The sequence below is a fragment of the Sitophilus oryzae genome, unplaced genomic scaffold (genome assembly GCF_002938485.1).
Source record: "Sitophilus oryzae breed Bouriz unplaced genomic scaffold, Soryzae_2.0 scaffold_499_pilon_pilon, whole genome shotgun sequence".
In the NCBI taxonomy this organism is placed as follows: Eukaryota; Metazoa; Arthropoda; class Insecta; order Coleoptera; family Curculionidae; genus Sitophilus; species Sitophilus oryzae.
In genome coordinates, this window is record NW_022147083.1 from 1231160 (window position 1) to 1254138 (window position 22979).

General features: G+C 31.4%; 1 protein-coding gene across 1 annotated transcript in view; it reads left to right on the plus strand.

The window, feature by feature from the left end:
• Positions 1-22979, plus strand: part of LOC115886867 (putative thiamine transporter SLC35F3) — an 84872-nt gene that overhangs the window by 35580 nt on the left and 26313 nt on the right. The window contains exons 3-4 of the mRNA XM_030906191.1: positions 15019-15192; positions 17562-17730. Coding sequence (XP_030762051.1) covers positions 15019-15192; positions 17562-17730 — 343 coding nt within the window. The remainder of the gene's footprint in view (positions 1-15018; positions 15193-17561; positions 17731-22979) is intronic.

Sequence of the window (22979 nt, forward strand, 5' to 3'; positions counted from 1 at the left end):
TTTGTTTATAAATCTCTGCTTGCACTTCGCCAGCTTCTTCCATATTTTGTATTATCAATTGTACTAAAATGTTAATATAATAAATATAACAGTAATATCATGTAATTAAATTATAAATTACTTACAAATACTTATTTTCTTGTTTTAATTTCTTATAAATCGCATTCCCTTAATAGATCTATTTCACCACTGCGGAAATTAAATTATCTTTCCCTTTTTCCATAAAGGTAAATTTTACTAGCCTATACTATAATACAACTAGTTGGAGTTGAACACAAAATATATTTTAGTTGAATTTTATTGTTTTTATTTTCATTTTCACGATCTTTTGACAACTGAATAATAACCTCACTTTTTAATCTAACGATTTGAAATTCCCAGTTTTTGTCTCTGTCTGTTGCATAGACATTTCATATATAACCATCTCAATTTCAGATATCTTATATTGGCAACACTTTCTCTACGGAGTGTCTAACGGTCCGTAGGCGGCCCGTCCTCCAAATTGTTATCTTTTGGATTATTTTGTATGAAATACCCAAATGTTATATCCCTATAGATAGCAGCTTGTTTATCTTAGATGGTTATTTGATAGATAAAAATTATTTATTTATAACTGAAGACACGGGGCCTTAGTTTCTTTACTGATTGCGCCAAGCGATTCGGAAAACGGTTGCCAGCAAATGATCGTTATGCTTGTCGAACTGTCTGCAAAAATAGAAAAAATTGTGATGTTGTGCGTTCTCTTGCTCTTTAGTGAAAACTGCTTCTTTTTTATAAATTCCTCAATAAATAATTGATAATTTACGACTTCACAACTATAAATATTGTTCAAAACATCGAAAATGCTGAGAAGCGTTTTCAACGTTTCCCTCGTATAATAATAATAATGACATATCCATAGAAAAATAGCTTGACGTAACATAACACGTCGTAACATTGACATTTTTCATTGTTTCATCTACGTTTAGCTATTAGATATCTTAGACTATTATTACCTTTGACTATTAGATACCATTAGAAAATGCGATGCTGCCAATATTTGCTCAACGCGTATCCAGAAAACGATTCGCACGGCAACGAGAATATCAAAACCGACTGCTTGGCGTTCCTCTAATCGAATACTTTCGCTTGCCGCTTTGAACGCGTAACATTTCTATGTCGAAGTTCCAGAATTCGGGCCCAGACCTTATAAAGATCTTGACTACATATCAAAACGTCAATGTACATTATATTTGCATTTGTATTTTCATTTTATTGTTGACAACACAAATGAATTCAAAATTTTTATAAGAACACCGCATTTTTATGATTATTATATTAAAATATTTAATTGAAAGTCTCCCCACATGCGATGTCAAAAGTACACCCCGCATTTTGAATATTGTTATATTTTTTATCGGATTGGTCACGAATGAATTTGAGGTCGTCAATTTCGATGTCAATTTGTCGAACATGATTTCAGTATAAGACGAACTGATATAGCTGCATTAGAGTATTTTTAGTAAAAATCTAGATATTAAGTTATATTTATATTAGGCTGGTACAAAACCATCCTTAAAAATGTAATAATCATGATATACATATATTACATCATTTGAGAAGTATAATTTTCTTCGATCGTTGCTTGGGAATAACGCCTCAAAGGCCTAGCCAAATATTTTCAAAGCCAATGATAATGTAAATTATTTATGAACATACTACAGGTAGATAAAAAATGTCTATACCTATGTGGCGGATTCATATATCTCCAAAAAATCCTTTATGTGTATTTCGCCACCGCACTGCAAGAAAATCTACAAAATGGAAGAATAGTTATTTTTTTGTAAACACCTCTGCGTTAAACCTAAACGGACATTGCTTGTCAGAAGTTATATTTACAATTATACAAATTTGCTTAACAAAGAAAACAATGCTTAACGTTTCGGAAAGTTTATCTCTTTCCGTCGTCGGAAGCAAAACAAAAATACAAAGAATAAAGAAAAAAAACTATTTAAAATACTTATATTCAACTATTCGAGAACACTTTACTTTTTTAAAACAGATACGTCTACAAGAAACCGTTGACGTCCTGTTAAGAGACGACGGAGAGAGATAAACTTTCCGAAACGTGAAGCATATTTTTCTTTGTTAGGCAAATTTGTATAACTGTAAACATAACTTCTGACAAGCAGTGTCCGTTTAGGTTTAACGCAGAAGTGTTTACAAAAAATAACTATTTTTTTTTGTAGATTTTCTTGCAGTGCAGTGGCGAAATACCCATGAAGGATTTTTTTACAGGTAGATAATTCCAAAAATTTCTCGATAGCCATTTTAGACAATTGTAAACTAGTAGTTCATGATTTTTTTTAATTTTCTCTATAACGGTATGAAAATTTGAATTAAGGGGGATTGGCCATTTTAGAACAAGAAACATTTTTTATGAAGAATGTATTTTTCTCAAAATTTCAATAAGTTATTATATTATAAGTTTTTCCTCTTGTAAAGACAATCCGGGGACATACTGTACTCTTCTCCAAACTTTATTATTATAATTTGTCACTAGGACCTAAAAAACGAAAGGGCATATCCTTGGATTCTAGGATCCTCAAATAATATCAAAACAATTACACATTATCACAAACAAAATTATGTATTACTGTTGATTGAAGAAATAAGAAGATGCGCAATCTTATGAGCGATTTCGTGGCACAAAACCTGTCCGAGATGTAGCTGGCGATACCGTCGCAGCTAGTCAACCTGTCCGGGATGCGCGCTGATAGTCAGTTGTTTACAGCGCAGCTGATAAAGAATACTGTACCGTAGTTCTGCTTTCAGTCGACAAAGTAGGCGGTTGCCAGAGGCAGTGTTGCCAGAACTACTGATTAGTCCATAGGAACACATAATTACGGATTTTGGGTTCAGTACATTAATAACACGGATTTTCTATCATTTGAACAATATAATATTATATGATGCGTGTCTATAATTAAACAAAGAACGGCATCAGAGTGGACTTAGAAATGAAGATCGCTGTTATTTCATATTTAAAATATTATGGTAAATGTCAATAATCGTTATTTCCAAGCCAACTAAACGTCTTTATTCGATTATACGACCAGTATCTATAAAAGAATTTTTATTTTTGATGTTTATTTAATCCTAGTTTTAAACACGGATTAATTTTCAATACATAAACGCGGATTTTTCATCCAAAGATATTTTCATCAAACGTTTACATATATTAGACATTTTAATATGGCAACACTGTTGCTTTCCGATCCACGCCGTCTTCGATATACCTTTGCTGGCCGAATTAGAGAAAATAAGTGTTTTATATGTTGACCGCAGAACGATTTTTGTCACCACCGTTCAGCACTTGAGACGTAAGGGGAAATCAGATCACCTTTGTCGCGAATTGACCCATTAGGTTGCGTATCTTCCCAATTCTTTCAATTAACGGTATTACTCACAATATTTATATCACTAAGGGATGAAACCAGCGAAGGAAGACAAGCTGGTTCGAATATGTCATAAATGGAAATTGGAGAATTATTCTCCTGCGAGAAGGATATAAAGAATTACAGTTTAATAAAATGAGTTTAACAGTAACTGTATAGGCATTGCAGAAAAAACAAGTAGAGAAAGACCTTTGCCATTGCCATTAAGCACATGCTTTATTTTGCCATTGGCATTGCCAATGGCCATTAAAAATAAAAATACAATGACTAAAAATTTCAAACTTAAAAACAATGTCAGCCCAAGAAGATTATATTTTGTTTTATATTATCTTTTAAATAATTATAATATCAACTAGAAAGGCAATTACATAATTAGATAGTATCAAATAAAAACAAGCGATTATCATATAACGCAACTGACACACGCAATAACGTGGGCCATATCCATTCATATTACCATTCACGTTTGTTTTAATTAACTGTCATAATTAGCGGAGTTGCGCGCATCAACCGGCCGGCTGTAATGGAGCCATTTTCATTATCAGCCATCCTTTGACCTAATTAGTGTCCTCGAAGCGCGCCAACTTGATCCATCCAAGGCGAAAATATACCCTTTCATCACCCATTTTAATAAAATTACGCGAATCGATATCTCAATTTGTTCGATGTTGGCACCGTCCGTCGACCGAAGCTACTATCGCCTGTCGTCCATTGCCCGGTCGTCGGTCAGGTAATTGAATTCCGTTTGGAACAGCTTTTTTTCTATTCTGACAGCGCTATTGATTTGCATCTGAACGCTATTTTAAAGACTGAAATAGTCTGAAAATAAATCATACTTTTTTTTATCAAAGATAAATGGAAATAATCGTTCTTTTATATTTTTTCAAATCCTAACTGAATACCTAACTGTATCCAATGCACCAAAAAGATATAGCTAGAAATTGAAGAAAGGATCGCAAACTATTTAATGCTGATCAACTATGTAGGAATAGATGTATATCTTCTTCTTCGTACCGTCTCTTAACGGAAGTTGGCTATCATCATGGTTATTTTGATCTTTTTTGATCCATTCGAAGTCATTCCATATCATTCCCTGAGGTTCTTCAGCCAGGATGTTTGTCTTCTGCCCCGTCTACGCCCTCCTTGGATTTTTCCTTCCATAATATTCTGGAGTAGTTGATATTTAGGACCTCTAATAACGTGTGCAAAATATTCTAACTTTATGCTCTTAAGGATTCTATGTATTCCATCTTCCTTGTTCATACATCGATATTTGTAACTCTATCGAGTTAAGATATATATAGTACCTAGGAATAAGCTTTCGATATCAAAAACACATGAAAATTTTCAAATTTATGAAAAAAATTCACAGTCCTTTACAAAGATGCAACCGGGGGCATTGAAAATGATGAATAAAAACGTAAAAATATGATTAGTGTTAATATGAGTGTATTACATACATATGTTTAAATAACGAACTTAACAAAAAACAAGAGATTTAAAGATTCACTGAAAAAGTAGTAATGTTAACATTAAATAAAACATTATCAATAATAATTATGCGATCGCACCTATCCATAAAACAAACAAGCAAAAAAACAAAATAACATACAAAACATCAGGTTAACATGATGACAGATCATGATCGATGACAGATAAAGAATTCTTACGGAAAGTTATACGATATAATTTTATAACTGTTAAAGGCAAACCCCATTTAAACACAAAACTTTTTAATACCTACTACTGTATCTAAGATAACGTCACAGATTAACAGGCCCACGTATGCACCACAAGGCGATGCTGCAGATCACTAGGTAGACCGGTCGTAGAAATTTATATTATACAACTTGTAGTCAATCTACACAAATATTATCAAAAACTTCTTTTCTTTTAAAATGTGTTCAGATTTTGTAAAAAGTATAAGTCAAAATCGCAAAACTTAAATTTGATATAAGTTTCTTAGTTTTTAACTAATATAGTGGCGAATTACAAAAATTCTTTTTCAATGAAAATTAATCAGTTAAATAAAATAATTTAATAAACTACTAGCTTTTTCCCGCGACTACGTTCGCGTTACACCTCGAATCGTTCATGCATTGATTTAAATGATTTTTTACTTCTTTATAGAGAGCTAGTGAACATAGATGTTTTTTATTTTTCATCTTTTTTTTATTTATTAAGAGCACTAATACTCTCTTTATAGGTTATTTTTTATTCTTTGAAGGATAATTGAGGAAGATATATTTCGTTATGATGTCACTAAATAAACCCTTGTATAAAATTTTATACTGTCTGGTTTATAATGTTATAGTATTGCATTTTCGTACAGCAAACTTCCATTCCCTTTTCTACTCCCTAAGTGTATAAATTTCATAAATTTGCTTTATCTTTGTGCCAATTTTTATGTGTATAATCCAGAGGTCACCAAGTTTTATATAAATTTTTACTAACTTTACCCATTTGGTTGATGAATTTCAAAAATTTCTTCTAATTATTTTTGTAGGATTTCATTTTTCTAGACCAAATAGTAAGGAATTTTCATACAGCAAACTGTTCCGACATAATTTTACTCTCTAAGAGGATGAATTTCCTAAAATCGCTTTGTGTAGCTAATTCACTAATGGCGTTTAAACGAACCTTTGTGCTAATATTTATGTATCTAAACCTGGCGGTATGAACTCACTCCTAAAATATCTAAAAACTTAAAATATAATCTAACTGACACACCACTGACAATGACAAATAATTTATTTCTGGAGGTATTGTGTGTAGGTGTTTTCAGGTATGTTTTAGTATTTAGTCGTTTTACACAAAGAAATAGCCATTAAGCACTATAAAAATACTTCATAACAAATCTACACATATATACATTTCATTCAAAAAAAGAATCATCAAGATTGGTGAAGCGGTTTCGGCGGGATGGATGCAACAAAAAAAACCTTTGAGGTTTTATATATGTATGGATTAATTATTTTTCCAACATATTTTACTTTGCAAATTTTTATAAATATTCAGACTCGCCAATATCGTAGTCCACAGTGTCCAGCCTGTTTAGCCAAACGTAGGCCGATTCCTCTTCGGAGGCGTGCGGCGTCGCGTCGTGACCCTGGCTGATGGAGGAGTCTGAAGACGCTCATCCGCGCAGAGGAGCAAGTTGACTGCGTAGCGTATTGCGTATTAATCGATTCTGAAACTTTTTATCTCATTTATAACATATTACGCAAGTTTATTATCTTAATCTCGATTTTAATAGATAAATATGTGAAATGCCACCTGAGTATCTTCCGCCATGACATGTTTTTACTTTTTTGTTATGGTAAAATGATTTTTATAAACTTTATTCAATAAAGTATATTTTCCTCCATTTGGTGATTTTTTAATTTTAAGCGAAAATTAAGTATAACATTTTAGGAAAAAGAAACACTGTAATATTTAAAAGAATAAGAAGAAATTAGTCTTATTTTGAAAGAAAAATATAGAAAAACTCTTTCTATAGAAAAAGTCTCTTTATATCTAAATCCAGAATCCGGTGACATATACGCGGTCTCACCGGAAACATTACTTATTACTTCACATAACTTGAAGAATATCTACTTTTAATAATGAACACTTCAAAAATACACCAGTAAAAACATTTATTAATTGAGATTAAAACTCGAATGAAATTATAAATATTAGTTACCTATGTTGTTATAGCTTTTATAGGCCTATTTAACCACTTAATAAGTTACCTAGTGAAAAAATCTGTGCGCGTACCTACCACTATTGTTACAGGTTAATTTTTTAAAGAAATATGTTACACAAATTAAAAACGCTAAAATTTTAATGGTATTACTTGTGCATTTTTGGCCTTATAATGCAATTAGTTGGAATTATATCTTCTTTAAATATAATTAGACTTTTTAACGACTTTTAAGTTACCTAAAAATATGTGCACGTACCTACCACTATTGTTACAGGTTAATTCGTTAAACAAATGGGTTACATATTATTCGTGGTATTAGTGGTATTATATTGGAATCAGCTTGGCATTAGTGGGGCATTACCACCGTTATAGGAGGTATAAGATGATTAAACTTATATAATGACAACTACTTATCGGATAACAAATTAATTACTACTGTCAGCTACTGTCTAGGTAGAATATACCTAGAGTACCTACACCTACCTATGATGTAGGTAGATTAAAGCTTATTTTGACTTTACGTCTCACTTCGGTGTCACAAGCTGAATTTTTCAGGGATGGAAGTACAGTACATGATATGGAGAATGGGGACCCTTATTCCGAAAGTAGTACAAAATTAGACCGGGTAAAAGGGCACTATCATCTAAAATCGATATATTAATACCACCGTATAGAGAAAACAAATACTTATTTTTTGATCCAGTACACAATAAAGTCTTCGTAGGGAGTAATTTTTATAATTATTTACAAAAACATTTCCATTAGCGCTTTATGACCAAAAAAACTTTTAAAACATGAATAACTCATTTCAATCATGCGAAAATTTGGTTTAAAATAGACTTTTTTTAATATAACTTTCATTTAACGAAAACCGAAGGCCTAAATGAAAAAAAGAAACAATTTAAAAGTTTCGCTTATGTCTTGACAAGGTATCAAAGCAAACCCCATATTTTTTGCTTTTAAACTAATAAAGATATATCAATAAACAATTAGCGATGTAATGGTTTTTGCCCGCGCTGGCCGACTGCCGCCGCTGCGCCGATATTTCCTATACCCTTGTATATATGACGTCATGGTGTGGCAAATGTAGCATTTTAATTCGATTTGGGCTCCCTTATATAGGATAACAGAAACATTTTCAATGTTAAAAAAAGAGTCTCGCAGTTAATTTCGCAAGTAGGCATTTTTTCAAACTCTAACAGACTACAAAATATGATACTGCATTAGTATCTAACAGCAAACATAACCTACAGATAATACTGTAGGGTATTTCAATAAGATGTTTTGGATGTTGATAACGAATAAAATAAAAGTTTCATAACATACCTAAAAGTTATTTGGGGCAATGCAACGTGGGACACAATATCTGCCAAATGGCCACCACGACTTCTCTGGCAGCACACAATTCTTTTGTTGACATTTTCCATTACTGCTGAACACATCTTTGAAGTTCTGTCATGAATTATTCGCCTAATTTCTTCTTTCAATTGTTAAATGGTTTACGGGTTGCTTTTGTAAGCTTTGATTTTCACATAACCCCACAAAAAATAATCTAGTGGCGTCAAGTCGCATGATCTTGGTGACCAATTTACGTCCTCATTCATGGAGATAAGGCTCCCTCTAAACTGAGTACGCAATAAATTCAATGTTTCACCTGCTGTATGACATGTTGCACCATCTTGTTAAAACCACATATTCTCTATATCCATGTCCATTATTTGATTCCATAAAAAAACATCACATATCGTTCGGTATCGTTCACCGTTTACTGTTACAGCTTGTTCGTTATCATCTTAAAAAAAACCGGCCCAATGATACCCTCAGCCAAAAAACCGCACCAAACTCTGACACGTTGAGCATGCATGGGGATTTCGTGGATTTGTCTAGGATTTTCATTGCCCCCGATGCGCAAATAATTCGTAACATAACTCCAGAAATGTGTTCAGCAGTAGTGGAAAATTTCAACAAAAGAATTGTGTGCTGCTAGAGAAGTCGTGATGGCCATTTGGCAGATAATATGTTCCACGTATAATAATTGTAGGTGCACTGTCCAGCAACGCACTGCCATAAATATCTTATAGGTAAGTTATGAAACTTTTATCGCTATCAACATCCAAAACCTCTTATTTGAATACGCTTTACATATAACAATTACCTAAAAATTACAAAAAAAACAACATGGTTATTTCAACGCAATTTCTAATTCTACCCAAATAACTAAAAATGAAGGAATGCAATGATAAACAGGACTGCAATGTCAGGGGAAAAAAGTATTTTTTTGTTATATTTAAATATTCGGTGCATTTGGTTCAGAGTGAGTGTAAGCATCTGAGAAGCTGCAAAACTTGAAATAAATCAAAATTATACTATAAAGGAAAAATAGCAGGCAAGTCACGCAAAAAAAGAAAGAACCAGGCAACTCATTGTTGAGTTTGTACGTTTGTCCGTTACAAAGGTATTTTAGGTATCTAGTAAAAATACCTTTACCAAGTTCCAACAAATCTCTATTACGTTATTTTTATAAGTTCCTGTACTCTAGTTTCGTTAAGTTTTGAACATTAAATCGTGCTTTTCTCAGTTTGGAGAGAAATTGACTTACCTGCTTTTTCCCTTGATTCTTAATCAATTAATGTGTCAATTATCTATGAATAGTTGTAACAACAGTATGGTACATTCATAATTTAATCCCGGCTGTCGTGACCAATGGATTTATGATCATTATTTAATTAATATTTCATAATGTTCTTCATAGTGGACAAAATAAACGATGCCCGAATCTTCTTCAAGGGGAGCTATTCGTCTTTTCAAACCCGCCACTTCAAGCACATAAAAACGTTAAATAAGTTAACCGAACCGTCACTAGGTATCTTAATAACTTTTCCTCTGACATGCTTAATTTTTGCTATAATTTCATTATATTTCAAAAATGAAAAACAAGCTCTATTACATTTTTGCGAGAGCCTTGAATTTTGCTTTAAATTTTCACAGAAAATTTCTTCCATTTAAGGAAAATACTGCACAGCGCTTTTTACAACGATAACAAAACATTGTATATTATACCGAGTGCGTCTCAAAAGTGGCTCACCCTTATAACTTTTTTGTTTAATAAAACGAGATTTGATAAATGTTAGTATATGACATAAATTATTATTAATTGACATATTTAATTGTTTTTTGTCACTTCCTCTTTCACCGGAAACTAATACAACTTTTGATTTTTAAATGGCACCCTTGGCATATTTCTACTTTATTCGATAGAAAATGGCATTCTGAGTAGAATGACATATCATATGTCAACTTTTTTACATTTTTGCATGATTTATTTGTAGTTGTAAAATGCGGTTCTTAACGACTGACTCGATTTGACTCGAAATACCAAGTATGTGGTACTAAATTATTCGTAAAAAATAGTTTTTCCATATATGCTACTGGGCCACACTTGTTCCATTTGAAAAAATGAGATATGATTAAAAATGCGATTTGGACATCTTTTAACCGGCCAGGACGAGACACGGAAAATATTAGACGATCAAATCGATTTTCCAAGACTCCTTGCCATTGTACTTAAAATTAGTATTGTACTAACATTAATTAATATTGTACTTAACACTAATTAACATTGTACTTAAAGTAATAATACAGTAATAAAATTGGTTAAAATTTCAAATACGATTTTTTAAGCGAGAATGAGTTGATATCAAAAGTTGACATATGATATGTCATTCTACTTAGACTGTCATTTTCTATCGAATAAGGTAGAAATATACCGAAGGCGTGCCATTTAAAAATCAAAAGTTGTAGTCATTTCCTGTGAAACAAGAAGTGGCCAAAAACAATTGAATACGTCAATCAATCCTAATTTATCAGTCATATACTAACATACCAAATCGCGTTTTTTTGTCTATAAAAACAAAAAAGTTATAGGGGTAAGCCACGAGACGCACCAGGTATATAACCACATAAAACAATACCAATTTGCGCCAGATGTCTGTCAAAGTTGCCAATTTTTAACACAATTTAATGTTATCCTTATACCGTGCTGGCAACTGTTACTTTTGGGTCGGTATTTACATGTGTGGAAGTGAATCGCATAGGGATCTTATTGAGTCGGAGTGAGAGAAATGCGACGGCGTGCTATTGCGGTGTTGCCAGTACGCCTTTCTCTGTCTAGTAAAGTAAAATCACGATCGCAAACCGTTTATTTTTAAAAGACTTTTTTCGAAAAGATAACTAGATAAAATCATTAGATATGTTTCTGAGCATCTGAAATGGAATTATTAAGGATATCGTTAGGGTATTCATTTTTTTATAACGAGGAAACGTCAGTAATCGCGATAATTTAAAAACTCAACTTTTTAACACATAACACGCCATAACTTAAGAACCACTTTAGTATTGAAACTTTTTATTTTGAAGATCGGATCTTTTACAATATGTTTAAATAAGAAAAATTCGATAAGGTTGTTTCCATTCAAAAATTTTAAACAACCCATATCCATTTACTTTTAGTGCAACGCAATTTTCAGCAATAGTGTAACTTTTTTATTTATAAAAATTTTTTCATACTATCTGTGAAGAATGTAGACAGATTTTTAAACTCAATGCTGGCAGTGAATGTGAACTTTTACTAGTAATAATTGTTAACAATCACTGATTTCCAACTTTTACTGTAACATAATATATACTGTACAGAATCTTTATGTTTGCATATATATGTCTTATGAGAAAGTAAATTGATTATTATAAATAAATAAACATTAACGTCATTTTATATATACCTATAACATTAATGCGTGTGTATAAACTTACGGATACGGATAAGTCGAGTACTTACAGAGTATTACGCCGAGAAATATGTGAAAACTACCGGTGTTAGGGGCACGAGCAAGAAATAGATTTACGAGGCAAAGAAAAGTTCGCGTAGTAAAATCAGACTTGAGCTCACGCAGCTCACAAAGCTCGTATTTCCATTCCAGAACGCCCTTTTCCGACAAGATCGTTGCAATTTGGCGTCGCGAACAGCACGCGACAAATTCCGTATGCACGCTATTTTAAGGTAATTGGTCGCATAAATTATTCAACTATTGCTGTTTCGTTATTCTTGACGGTGCTTAAATTTATGCTTCCTTTTAAGGTGCTAATAGATTTCTGTTAGAGAAATTCGAGATGAAATTTAAGACTATATCAATTCTTCCTTCTTCTTGTCCGTTAACTATCGAAAGAGTATGGTGACATCGTTCTGATCGTTCTTCTCCATCTCTCTCTATCTTGAGCGGCTAGAGAAGCGTCTTGCAGACCGTGGCCAATAATTTCTTTGGCTTGGTCCACCGAGCGCGTCGGTGACCTTCCTCTTGGTTGTTTGCCACTAATCCTCCCTTCGATTATGATTTGTTCCAGTCCATCTGTTCTTCTCGAAATGTGCCCGAAGTACCTAAGTTATGGCTGGTTTATTTTGTTTCAAAGTCTTTTGGTAACTTTCAACTGCCTTGGAATTGAGACGTTGCGCGTTGGTCCGATGTTCTGTGTATGAAATTCGCAGTATTCTTCTATAAGTCCTTCTATAACATTTAAGTATCTACTTTTCATCTGTTTGTAGTTTTCAAAGCCCAGGTCTCAGATGCCTAAGTAGCGATAGAAAAGATCAATGTGTTTATTAATTTTAATTTGTTGTGCTGGGATATTGCAGTGTCTTTCCATATTCGTGTCAGTTTTATTGTCAAGTTACGAGCTATTGCTAGTCTACTACTATACTACTACTACTACTATAGTCTGCGTTTGATTTATTCGTCACAGCCTCCCTTGATTGTCATGAAGGATCCAAGGTAATTGATCCAATATTTTCAACCACTTCAAAACCCTCAATCTCCCTGATGTTAGTAGGATTTCGGTCTAATATCATAACTTGCGTTGTCTTTTTGTTCAGAAGTAGTTCCGCACTGATCTTACTCAGCCTTCTCATTATTTGAACAAGTTCTTCCTCAGAGCATACAAGGACCATTAAAACATATTTTTTTCAAATAAAATTGCATAATTTATAGCATTGCATAAAATATAAACGTAGTACACTTTTTAAATATTTAACTGATTTAACTATTTTTGTTAATTATTTTAGAGTGTGTAATTAAAAAAATGTATCTTCAATTTTTCTAAAAGGGGTGATTTTACTCCACGAGATAGGGAAACGCGTCAGTGATGCCAGCTCGTGGAAAATTTTCAGAGGGAAAAGGTAAAGGTAATTCGTAGGAAATTCTTAAACTGAGTAAAATTAACGTTTTATGATAATATACATCTACCTAGTTTTGAAAACTTTGTTCAAATTTGGCATAAGTTATATATTTATATAATGTGTTTTTTTTTAAATTGGATTAGGATCGAAAGAAATCAACAGAAGTCCTTTGTTTTAAATTTGTCGACGTTTCGAAAAATTTATTTGCATCTTCAGGATACTACAAAGTTAAGAGAGCAAAATACAATCAAAATACAACAACTTAAAACACATATCAGTGGAATTCCACACATATACAATTGGTAAAACTACCCTAATATGAACAATTAAATAAAATATAAGTATATGTTACTAACATTTAAATCTGGACTTTCTTAGTCATATCCATTAATACACGGATGGTATAGAGGGGAGTGGTATATACCCCTTTTTTCATTTAAAACACATAACACGCTTACATTTAAAAAAAACATAACATAGATATTAAGTAGAGAAATATCACGAAATTTTTTTCTTTTCACAGACAAGCAGTGCAGATATACCTATGTTGACCGTATACAGAGAGCAAATAATTCTAGTTGATAAAATACTAATATAAAGTATATATAATAGATACTAATATATATAATAATAATCAGAAAAGATTTTCCTGATATTTCTCTACCTAATATCTATGTTATGTTTTTTTTTAATTTAAGTGTGTTATGTGTTTTAAATGAAAAAAAGGGATCGTAAATAAAGACTTAGAGAGTGAAAAAAAAGGATTATTTTCCTTCAGAGTGATGATTAGCGTTGCAACCTTGCTGCAAAATAAAAAACGGATATTGGAATTTTAATCTTGCTGTAGATAACTTAGTTATGAAAAATACGTAAATAAAAAGGTCATTTTACGGTAAAAAGTCACAAGAAAAATTTGTTTAAAAAAGAATTGTCCTCTTCAAAAAAGGACAGGTGGCAACCTTAGTGACACATGTGTCTGTCCTTTTAATTCACAGGTAAATTGTATTTTCTGTTATTTTTTGGATGTCGTCGAAATCTTCCTTGGCTCGTTCATTTTATTCCTTTCGTCGGATCAGTCGCAGTTAGTGGGTAGTTATGGAAAATAAATGTTTTTTTTTTGTTAACAGTTTGTTTGTTGTTGTTGTTTTTTTTTTGTAAGGCAGAATATAGTGTCTAGTTCGACGGATGAAAGCCGTAAATGAACATCAAAGAAACCCTCCCCCAAATGTTTTCCTTCGACGACACTATAATTGATGTTGAGTAACACGTTGAAATTTTTAGAAAAAAAACGGTAAATTTTGACCGCATTTGTGAGAAATTTGAATTTGGATAGTTGGAAACTCTCGGCGTACTTGTATCTCTGAAAAATGTGGCAATGCCGCAACAACAAACCGTCGCATTTTTCTCACTCCGACTTATAAGATGCCTAAGGGATTATCTTTCACACATGTAAATACAGAGCCAAAAGTAAGAGTTGGTAGAATAGCATATAACGAATATAGCGAATGCTTCTCATGCAGCTGGTTTTGCTTAAACATTGACGTTTTTACTAAATAGTTATAAATATATAAATTAAAAATGGCGACCTTTCGAAGTAGGGTTTGGGTAGTTGACTGAATAATCTGTAAAAGCCATGGAGCACTATTATTAACTTAATCATTTTTCAGATATATTTCGGAATATGGGTTACCGTTTGCGTAACGGCATCCTGGGTCGGAGCCACACACAGCATAAAATATCTTTATCTACAAACACCAAAAGACGATTATGATATTAACGATGCCATCTTGGTACCTCACGATACTTCCGATGTAAATATGAGTGTGGTACGCACCAGATACGTAAGTGTAATTTTCAAAATAAATTTGTATTAGAAAGCTAAATTTAGACGTTTTCTACACTGTATAGTTTTAATCTTATCCACAGATATACTCTATTTTGTTGGTGTATAGAGTCAAAACAAATGTTGTATTTTTCTCCACTACTATTCAGGGCGAGTCTTAAATACGTGCAAATATTTTTAGGCGTAAAGGGGTAGTATATTTCGACCCCAGAAAAATGAAATTCCAAATTTGAAAAAATTTAAAATAGTTTTTAGTTAAAAAACATAATTTCCTAATAATATGGAAACATAGGTCGTAGATTAAATTTACAAGAAGTAATACCCAGAAGAAAAGATCCAGTGATTTTCAAAATTTAACCATAAATATTTCTTTTTTAAATTTCCACAATAAAATAACTTGGTTATTTTGGAGTTTTTGTTTGAAAAACGGTAAAGAGAAAATATGTTTTTTTTTTATTGAGATCAGCCAGCTTAGAAAATATTTGCACTTCTTTAAGACTTACCCTGTATAATGAATACGCCACAAATTAAAATAATATTTTTTTTCATTTTTAGCATACGCTTTATTATAAATCAACATTATTTTATTTAACGTTATGTTTTGTTATTGTTTTATAAACCAACATTTATTCAGAAATATTCTGTTCCTAAATACAAGGTGGTCCATTAGTCCGGGAAAGTCCAATATCGTCGGTGTTAACAAATATATGAAAAAAAGGTTTATACATATGTGGCATGGTATGATGATACATATCCTAAAAATATTTTGTTCTATACAGGGTTTGGTTTGGTTTGGTTAGGTTCCCAAAAAAAAGATATTTATCGTTTATTTGGTAAATATAGCTTTAATTCTTACCTATATTTTCCTAAACACCAAGGATAACACAATAAATCCGTAATGGAAAACTCGCATTATCTTATACGGAATATTTTTGTGGTGTAGACAACATTGCAATATTTAGAAGATAGAGCATTTATGTTGGCGACGCCATAAAAATTACCCGCTATAAGATAATGTAAATTTTCCTTCGCGTGTTTATTCTGTTATCCTTTGTGTTTTTATAAAAAATAGGCAAATATTAATAAAATTATATTTGTTCTACTACTATTTTACCAAGGTTTTAGGGAGGAAGTCATTTGGAATCGGCTCAGGTTGGGTCACTGCTATTTCTCCCATTCTTTCTTCTTAAAAGGCGACCCCGCCTAACTGCTCTCATTGCGGCAACCAATTAACAGTGTACCACCTCTTAAAATGTCCCTCCTTCAATAACTTAAGACAATTATTTGGTCTGAATGGCGATCTGGCTTCCGTTCTTGATGCTAATAACCTACATTCTTTGTTCCAATTTATTAGGTCATCGGGTTTGGGTTCATTAATATAGTTTAATTTAACTTTAATTTGATCAATGCTGCTAAATGGTCCAGCAGCTGATACGGCTTATATAAAATTCTTCTTCTTATTATTCTACATGCAGAGAATGCAAAATTTTATGCTGAATCCAAATCTGTACAGTGTGGCTCGAATTCGATGCTCATCATTAGGATTTCGGAAACCGTAAGAGATAGAGGATCGGTTAAATGGAGGCAAAGTTGCGCAATTTGATGCTCAATAAAATGGCGTATTGCATTTTTTTTTGCATAAAATATTCTGGTGGTGGAATTTTCTGTACAAAACGTCGGCAAATATCAAAGTGACTATATATAGTGTTTTAAGAGTGATGAAAGGATTTAATTAAATTGAAAAAAAATCAGGTCCGTATTTAAAAAAAATAAGTTGATGGTCGCCAGAAGCCGAAACATCAGAGTCAATATTTAATCAATCAGAGTCATAGAGCAAAAAAAGCGGCCATGAAAATGTGTTTTTCATTTTAAGTTAAACAAATAAAGCCATGAAACAATAGAAAACAAAATTGAAAATCCCTTTTTTTTATATATTCGGAAGTATTCGGAATTTTACAAAATTCGATACGACATTTTATTGAGCATCAAAATGCGCAACTTATCTATTTAACCGATCCTGTATCTTTAACGGTTTCCGAAATCTCAATGATGAGCGTCGAATTCGAGCCACCCTGTACAGAGAAATGGGAGGTGCAATTTTAAAAAATAAGTTAAAAACTTTATCATTACTTTTCTTGGTCACCCTGTATACAACATAATATTTTTAGAATATGCAACATTATAAACCATGCAACATTTGTATAAAACTTTTTTTTCATATCTTGGAAAACGACGACAATATTCGACTTCTTCGCACTAATGGGTCACCCTGTATTGTAATCACTTTTAATGACAAACGTTTTATATCATATATTTTTAAAAACTTATCTCTAAGTTGTTCATTTAATTAAATTTAATTATTTCCAGACTATTTCGTATCAAGCACCATTTTTTACTACATGGTTCGTCACAAATTGGACGATGCTATTTTTTCCTTTGTATTTTATTAGTAGACTGAGCACAAAGAGGTGCGAATCGATGTCGGACATATTGTCCGAAAGCATCAGAGATTTCAGAGACAAAGGCTTTACTGCAGGTAATTTTGCAATATTTCCTACCCGATAGGGCTCTTTGAAGTGTAAAAAGCAATATCTCGCTAGGTATTTAAGCAATCTATTATGAAATTTTTCATATGAACTCAGAAGAATAGAAATATGTTTGAAATTTTTATTCTCACTCTTTATATTAAAGGTTAAAGGTTAAACTTTAAAAGTTTAAAATGAATAATAAAGGTGTTTTCCAAATTCAGTTCAATCTGAAAAACTGAATGTTTCTAAATTTTTATTAATAAAACGAAACTAATCAGAATTTACATCTACTTACTGTATAGAATTAAAAGAAGTATAGTATTTTAAAATATATGACAATATGATAAAAAATATGAAATTTCTTCTTTGTAAATTACGGGTGAGGGTAGAGGTCAAAATTGTAGTAAAATGCAATAAATAAAAATAATAGAAAATACGTAAAAAACTGAGTAAGAACCTAAAATATGTTTCTAAATACATTAAAAATACAATTTATGCACAATGTATATACAGGGTGGTCCGAACTGTATTCCGGAAACTTCGGCGGCATATTTTGCAGATAAAAATAAGTAAAAAAGTTCGTATAAATGTATGTCCTAAAGCTTAGTTTCGGAGATACAGGGTGTAGAAGTTTCATTTTTATTTAGATTTTTTCCAAATAATTTCGGAAGTAACGTCAATATTTGGATGAAAATTGGTGTCTGGGAGTTTTTTGACATGAGAAATTTGATTTTGATGTCAATATGACTCCTACTACTAGAGGGCGCCACCTACATATTTTTTAACTGGTTTGAAGAGTAATAAATTTTCGTCCGTACCTGTATAAAACTACTGAGTATAAAAATGTACATATAGGACGTTTTTTAAGTAAAAAATGTCTCTTGGTAAAAATCACTACGAGTATTGGTTTTCGAGATATTTGGAATCAAAATGATCAATACCTATCATCATTGACATAAATTAAATATGTTGACTAAATACTTATTAGACGGAGATCATAAATTTGAAAGTTTTTGTGCCAAAAGTTCAATAGAAACTGTTTTATCATAATTTTTTTGACAGGAAAATTTATGATTAATTTTAAAAAAATATAAAAATTTCCCAAATTTATTATTTCAGTGAAATATCTATCTACTCAACGTGTTTAATTTTCGTCAATAATGACATGTATTGACTATTTCCATTCTAAATATCTTGAGAACGGTTGCTCGTAGCGATTTTTACAAAGAGATATTTTTTACGTAAAAAGTCACAGAGATGTTTATTTTTTCCGTCGGTAGTTTTATACAGGTACGGACAAAAACTTATTACGCTTCAAAACAGTTAAAACACATGTAGGTGGCGCCCTCTACCAGTAGCAGTCATATTGACATCAAAATCAAATTTCTAATGTCAAAAATGTCCCAGACACCGATTTTCATCCAAATATTGACGTTACTTCAGAAATTATTTGGAAAAAATCGAAATAAAAATTAAATTTCTACACCCTGCATCTCTGAAACTAAGCATTTTAGGACGTATATTTATATAAACTTTTTTACTTATTTTTATCTGTAGAATATGCTACCGAAGTTTCCGGAATACAGTTCAGACCACCCTGTATACTTTGGCAAAATAAAACAATAATTCATCACAGTACACCAAAACACTTAACTGTAATTGCAAAATATTTTTCAATGCACGTCATAAATCATATCCAAATTGTCACTAAAGCCTATAAACCTGACTAAATGAAATTTTGCCAAAAATCTTTAAATTTGTTGTATAATATAAGATACCGAACAGCTCTTCATTTTACTTTATAGAGCAAATGATTGTAACAGATATTTTATTTAGATTAAAGCTGGAAAAATTCGGATAAAATTAATGTTATTATCGCTATGTTAGTCACATTGCGCCGTGTTCAGCAACGTTGTCTTTTATTATTTGACAATTATCATAATGTCAGTCATTATTTTATATATATACGTGTTGTTGTTGAATTTTTGGGAGCAATTCTCGGTTTATGTCTATTTTCATATTTTTTTAATTGTACTATAAGCACAAACAGTTCTTTTAAGAACTAAATTTTCGAGTGTTTGTATTGCATTTCTTGGCATTATGTGTTGAAAATATACCGAAGTATTTAAACAGGATGCACCCTTCCCTGATCAACTATTTTGAACGAGTACGTGACAATAAATTTGCTTTATTACCCTGAATTGCAGTCAGAGAAGTAAGTTTGATTGGTAAGCACATTATAATACTTTTAAAATTATTTCTACGTTAGTTTTTAGTAAATTCTGTGATTATTAATTTGTGCATTAATGGCATCCTCTTGTTTTTTCCACTTGTGGTGTTGTAAGTTGTACATCAATAAATAAATAGATAAACCCTAATAACGCTTAGAATAATCTTTATAATGGGCTAGTTTTTGCCAATATATAATAAGTAAAATAAGCTCTAAAACAAAAAAATCAATTAATTACTAAAATATTAATTATTAAATTAAAAATAAAACGTAAACATCTTTAAACAAATGATATAATAAACACACTGTTACCCAATGTTACATTAAGATTCATCCCATTAATCCATCACAATCTGGCAGCGCTGTCGACGCTGCCGACGTGCATCGGAAATTGCTTTGCGATGATGATGCCAACATGGTTAGCGAAACGCGTGTCCAGTGCAAAAGTAAAGTGTTTTGGTTGTTTTGATGTATTGTGGTAAATTAGTGTTTTATTTTGCTGTTGTAAGAGCAAAGGCTCTAACCTTCAACTGTAATATACATATACTTTCTTGGAAAAACAACAATATATAAGACTAGCGTGTACCAGCGACTTCGTTCGCGTCGAATTAATAATTTGTAATGGTGATGATAAAGCAAAGCAAGAATTTCCATTAACATACAAACTGGATAAATTTTTCTCACATTTATGCCAGCATGAGAAAAAACAATATGGCGATATTATTATATAACTTGGTAATATTTGAGGGGTAGTTTCATCTCGTTGGAATTTAGCTTTAGAAAAATCCGTTTGCCAAAAATAAGCTTTTTGCGTCAAGCAGTTTAAGCAGACCTAAAAATTTCAAAATATGTAAAAAAACCAAATAAATTATGTTTGTCCAAGCGTTTTCCCGAAAGACTAACCGTTTTTTAAAAACAAATATTGTAATATTTGAGGGGCGTTTTCACTCTCTTGGGGTTGCACTCTTGAGATTCGAGAAACCCCTCCTTATCGAACCTCTACACCCCCCAATCAATCCGTTTGCCAAAAATCATCTTTAAACGTCAAGCAGTTTAAGCAGAATCGTGATTACTCAATGGTCATATTTTATGAAATACCCTGTATAAATTTATAAAAAATCTTAAAATATGTAAAACAACAAAATAAAATAAACGTGTTTAAGCGTTTTTTCGGAAACTTGACCGTTTTTTAAATAAAAAATATTGTAATATTTGAGGGGCGTTTTCACCCTCTTGGAATTTGAGATTCGAGAAACCCCTCCTTATCGAACCTCTACACCCCACAACCAATCCGTTTGCCAAAAATCAGCTTTAAACGTCAAGCAGTTTAAGCAGAATCGTGATTACTAAATGGTCATATTTTATGAAACACCCTGTATAAATTTATAAAAAATCTTAAAATATGTAAAACAACAAAATAAAATATACGTGTTTAAGAGTTGTTCCGAAAAACTCACCGGTTTTTAAATAAAAAATATTTTAATATTTGAGGGATAGTTTCACCCCCTTAGAATTTGAGTTTTGCAAAATCCCTGCTTATCGAACCTCTACACCCTAAAGTTAATCTGTTTTCCAAAAATCAGCTATTTACGTCAAGCCCTTTAAGCAGGATCGTGATTAATCAATGACCAGATTTTTCGAAACACCCTGTATACATTTTTAAAAAATCTTAAAATATGTAAAAAAGCAAAATAAAATATACGTGTTTAAGCGTTTTTTCGGAAATTTGACCGTTTTTAAAATAAAAAATATTGTAATATTTGAGGGGTGGTTTCACCCTCTTGGAACTGGAATTTCGAAAAATCCCTTCTTATCGAACCTCTACACCCTAGAATCAACCTGTATGCCAAAATTGAGCTTCTTACGTTGAGTGGTTTGAGCAGGATCGCGTGATTAATCAATATGTCAGTCATTTAAGGAGATTTTATATATTAGTATAAAGACTAACAAAAAGGTATGTCATAATTTGTAGTACACTTTTTTTATTTATTTTTTTTTAATTTGTGACAAATTTTTTATCATTAAGATATAAATATAAAAATTGTATTTGACTTCTTTCTCAGACTTTTTAAGTAATCTAAAAATTCAAAAAATAATTTTATTTCTTACTGAATTAATATATCGTCTTGATCACGCTGTAAATAATAAATATAGTCATAACTCCCTTGCTTAAAATAAGATACCATAATTCCCTCTACCTTTTATAGGTGACAACCATGAAATACAATACAGATTTTGAGTAATAATATAAATTGAATATTTTAAATAAATTTAATTCTTGGTTTGAGGTCAGGTGTAAATAAATATTTTAGAAATTTAATACATTAATTTTTATTTATTGATAAAAAAAATTGATTTCATTGCGTTTCGACCATTAACTTAATCTTTTTCATAATGAATAATAATCTTCTACTTGTTCCATCCTGAACGTAGATTTGCTACTTTTTGTTAAAACTTATCCTAATTTTTAAAAGTCAATAAAACGTGCACACACAGACAACATATATACAGGTACATCATTGAATTTAACTATTTTTAAGTAACCCGATAGACGGCTATTCCAGCACTGCTTGATATAGTTTACTAATCATATCTATCGTCTATCGGGTTACTTAAAAATAGTTAAATTCAATGATGTACCTGTATATATGTTGTCTGTGTGTGCACGTTTTATTGCCTTTTAAAAATTAGGATAACTTTTAACAAAAAGTAGCAAATCTACATTCAGGATGTTTGGAACAAGTAGAAGATTATTATTCATTATGAAAAAGACCAAGTTAATGGTCGAAACGTCATGAAATCAATTTTTTTATCAATAAATAATAATTAATGTATTAAATTCGTACAATATTTATTTACACCTAACTTCAAACCAAGAATTAAATTTATTTAAAATATATTTAATAAGGTCAAAGAATAATTGAAACTAAAATCTAAAATGAATATAGATCTAACAACTTTATTTTATTTTAATATTTTTATCATTAATGTTACAAATAATAAATTAACAAGAGAACAGTTTCATCG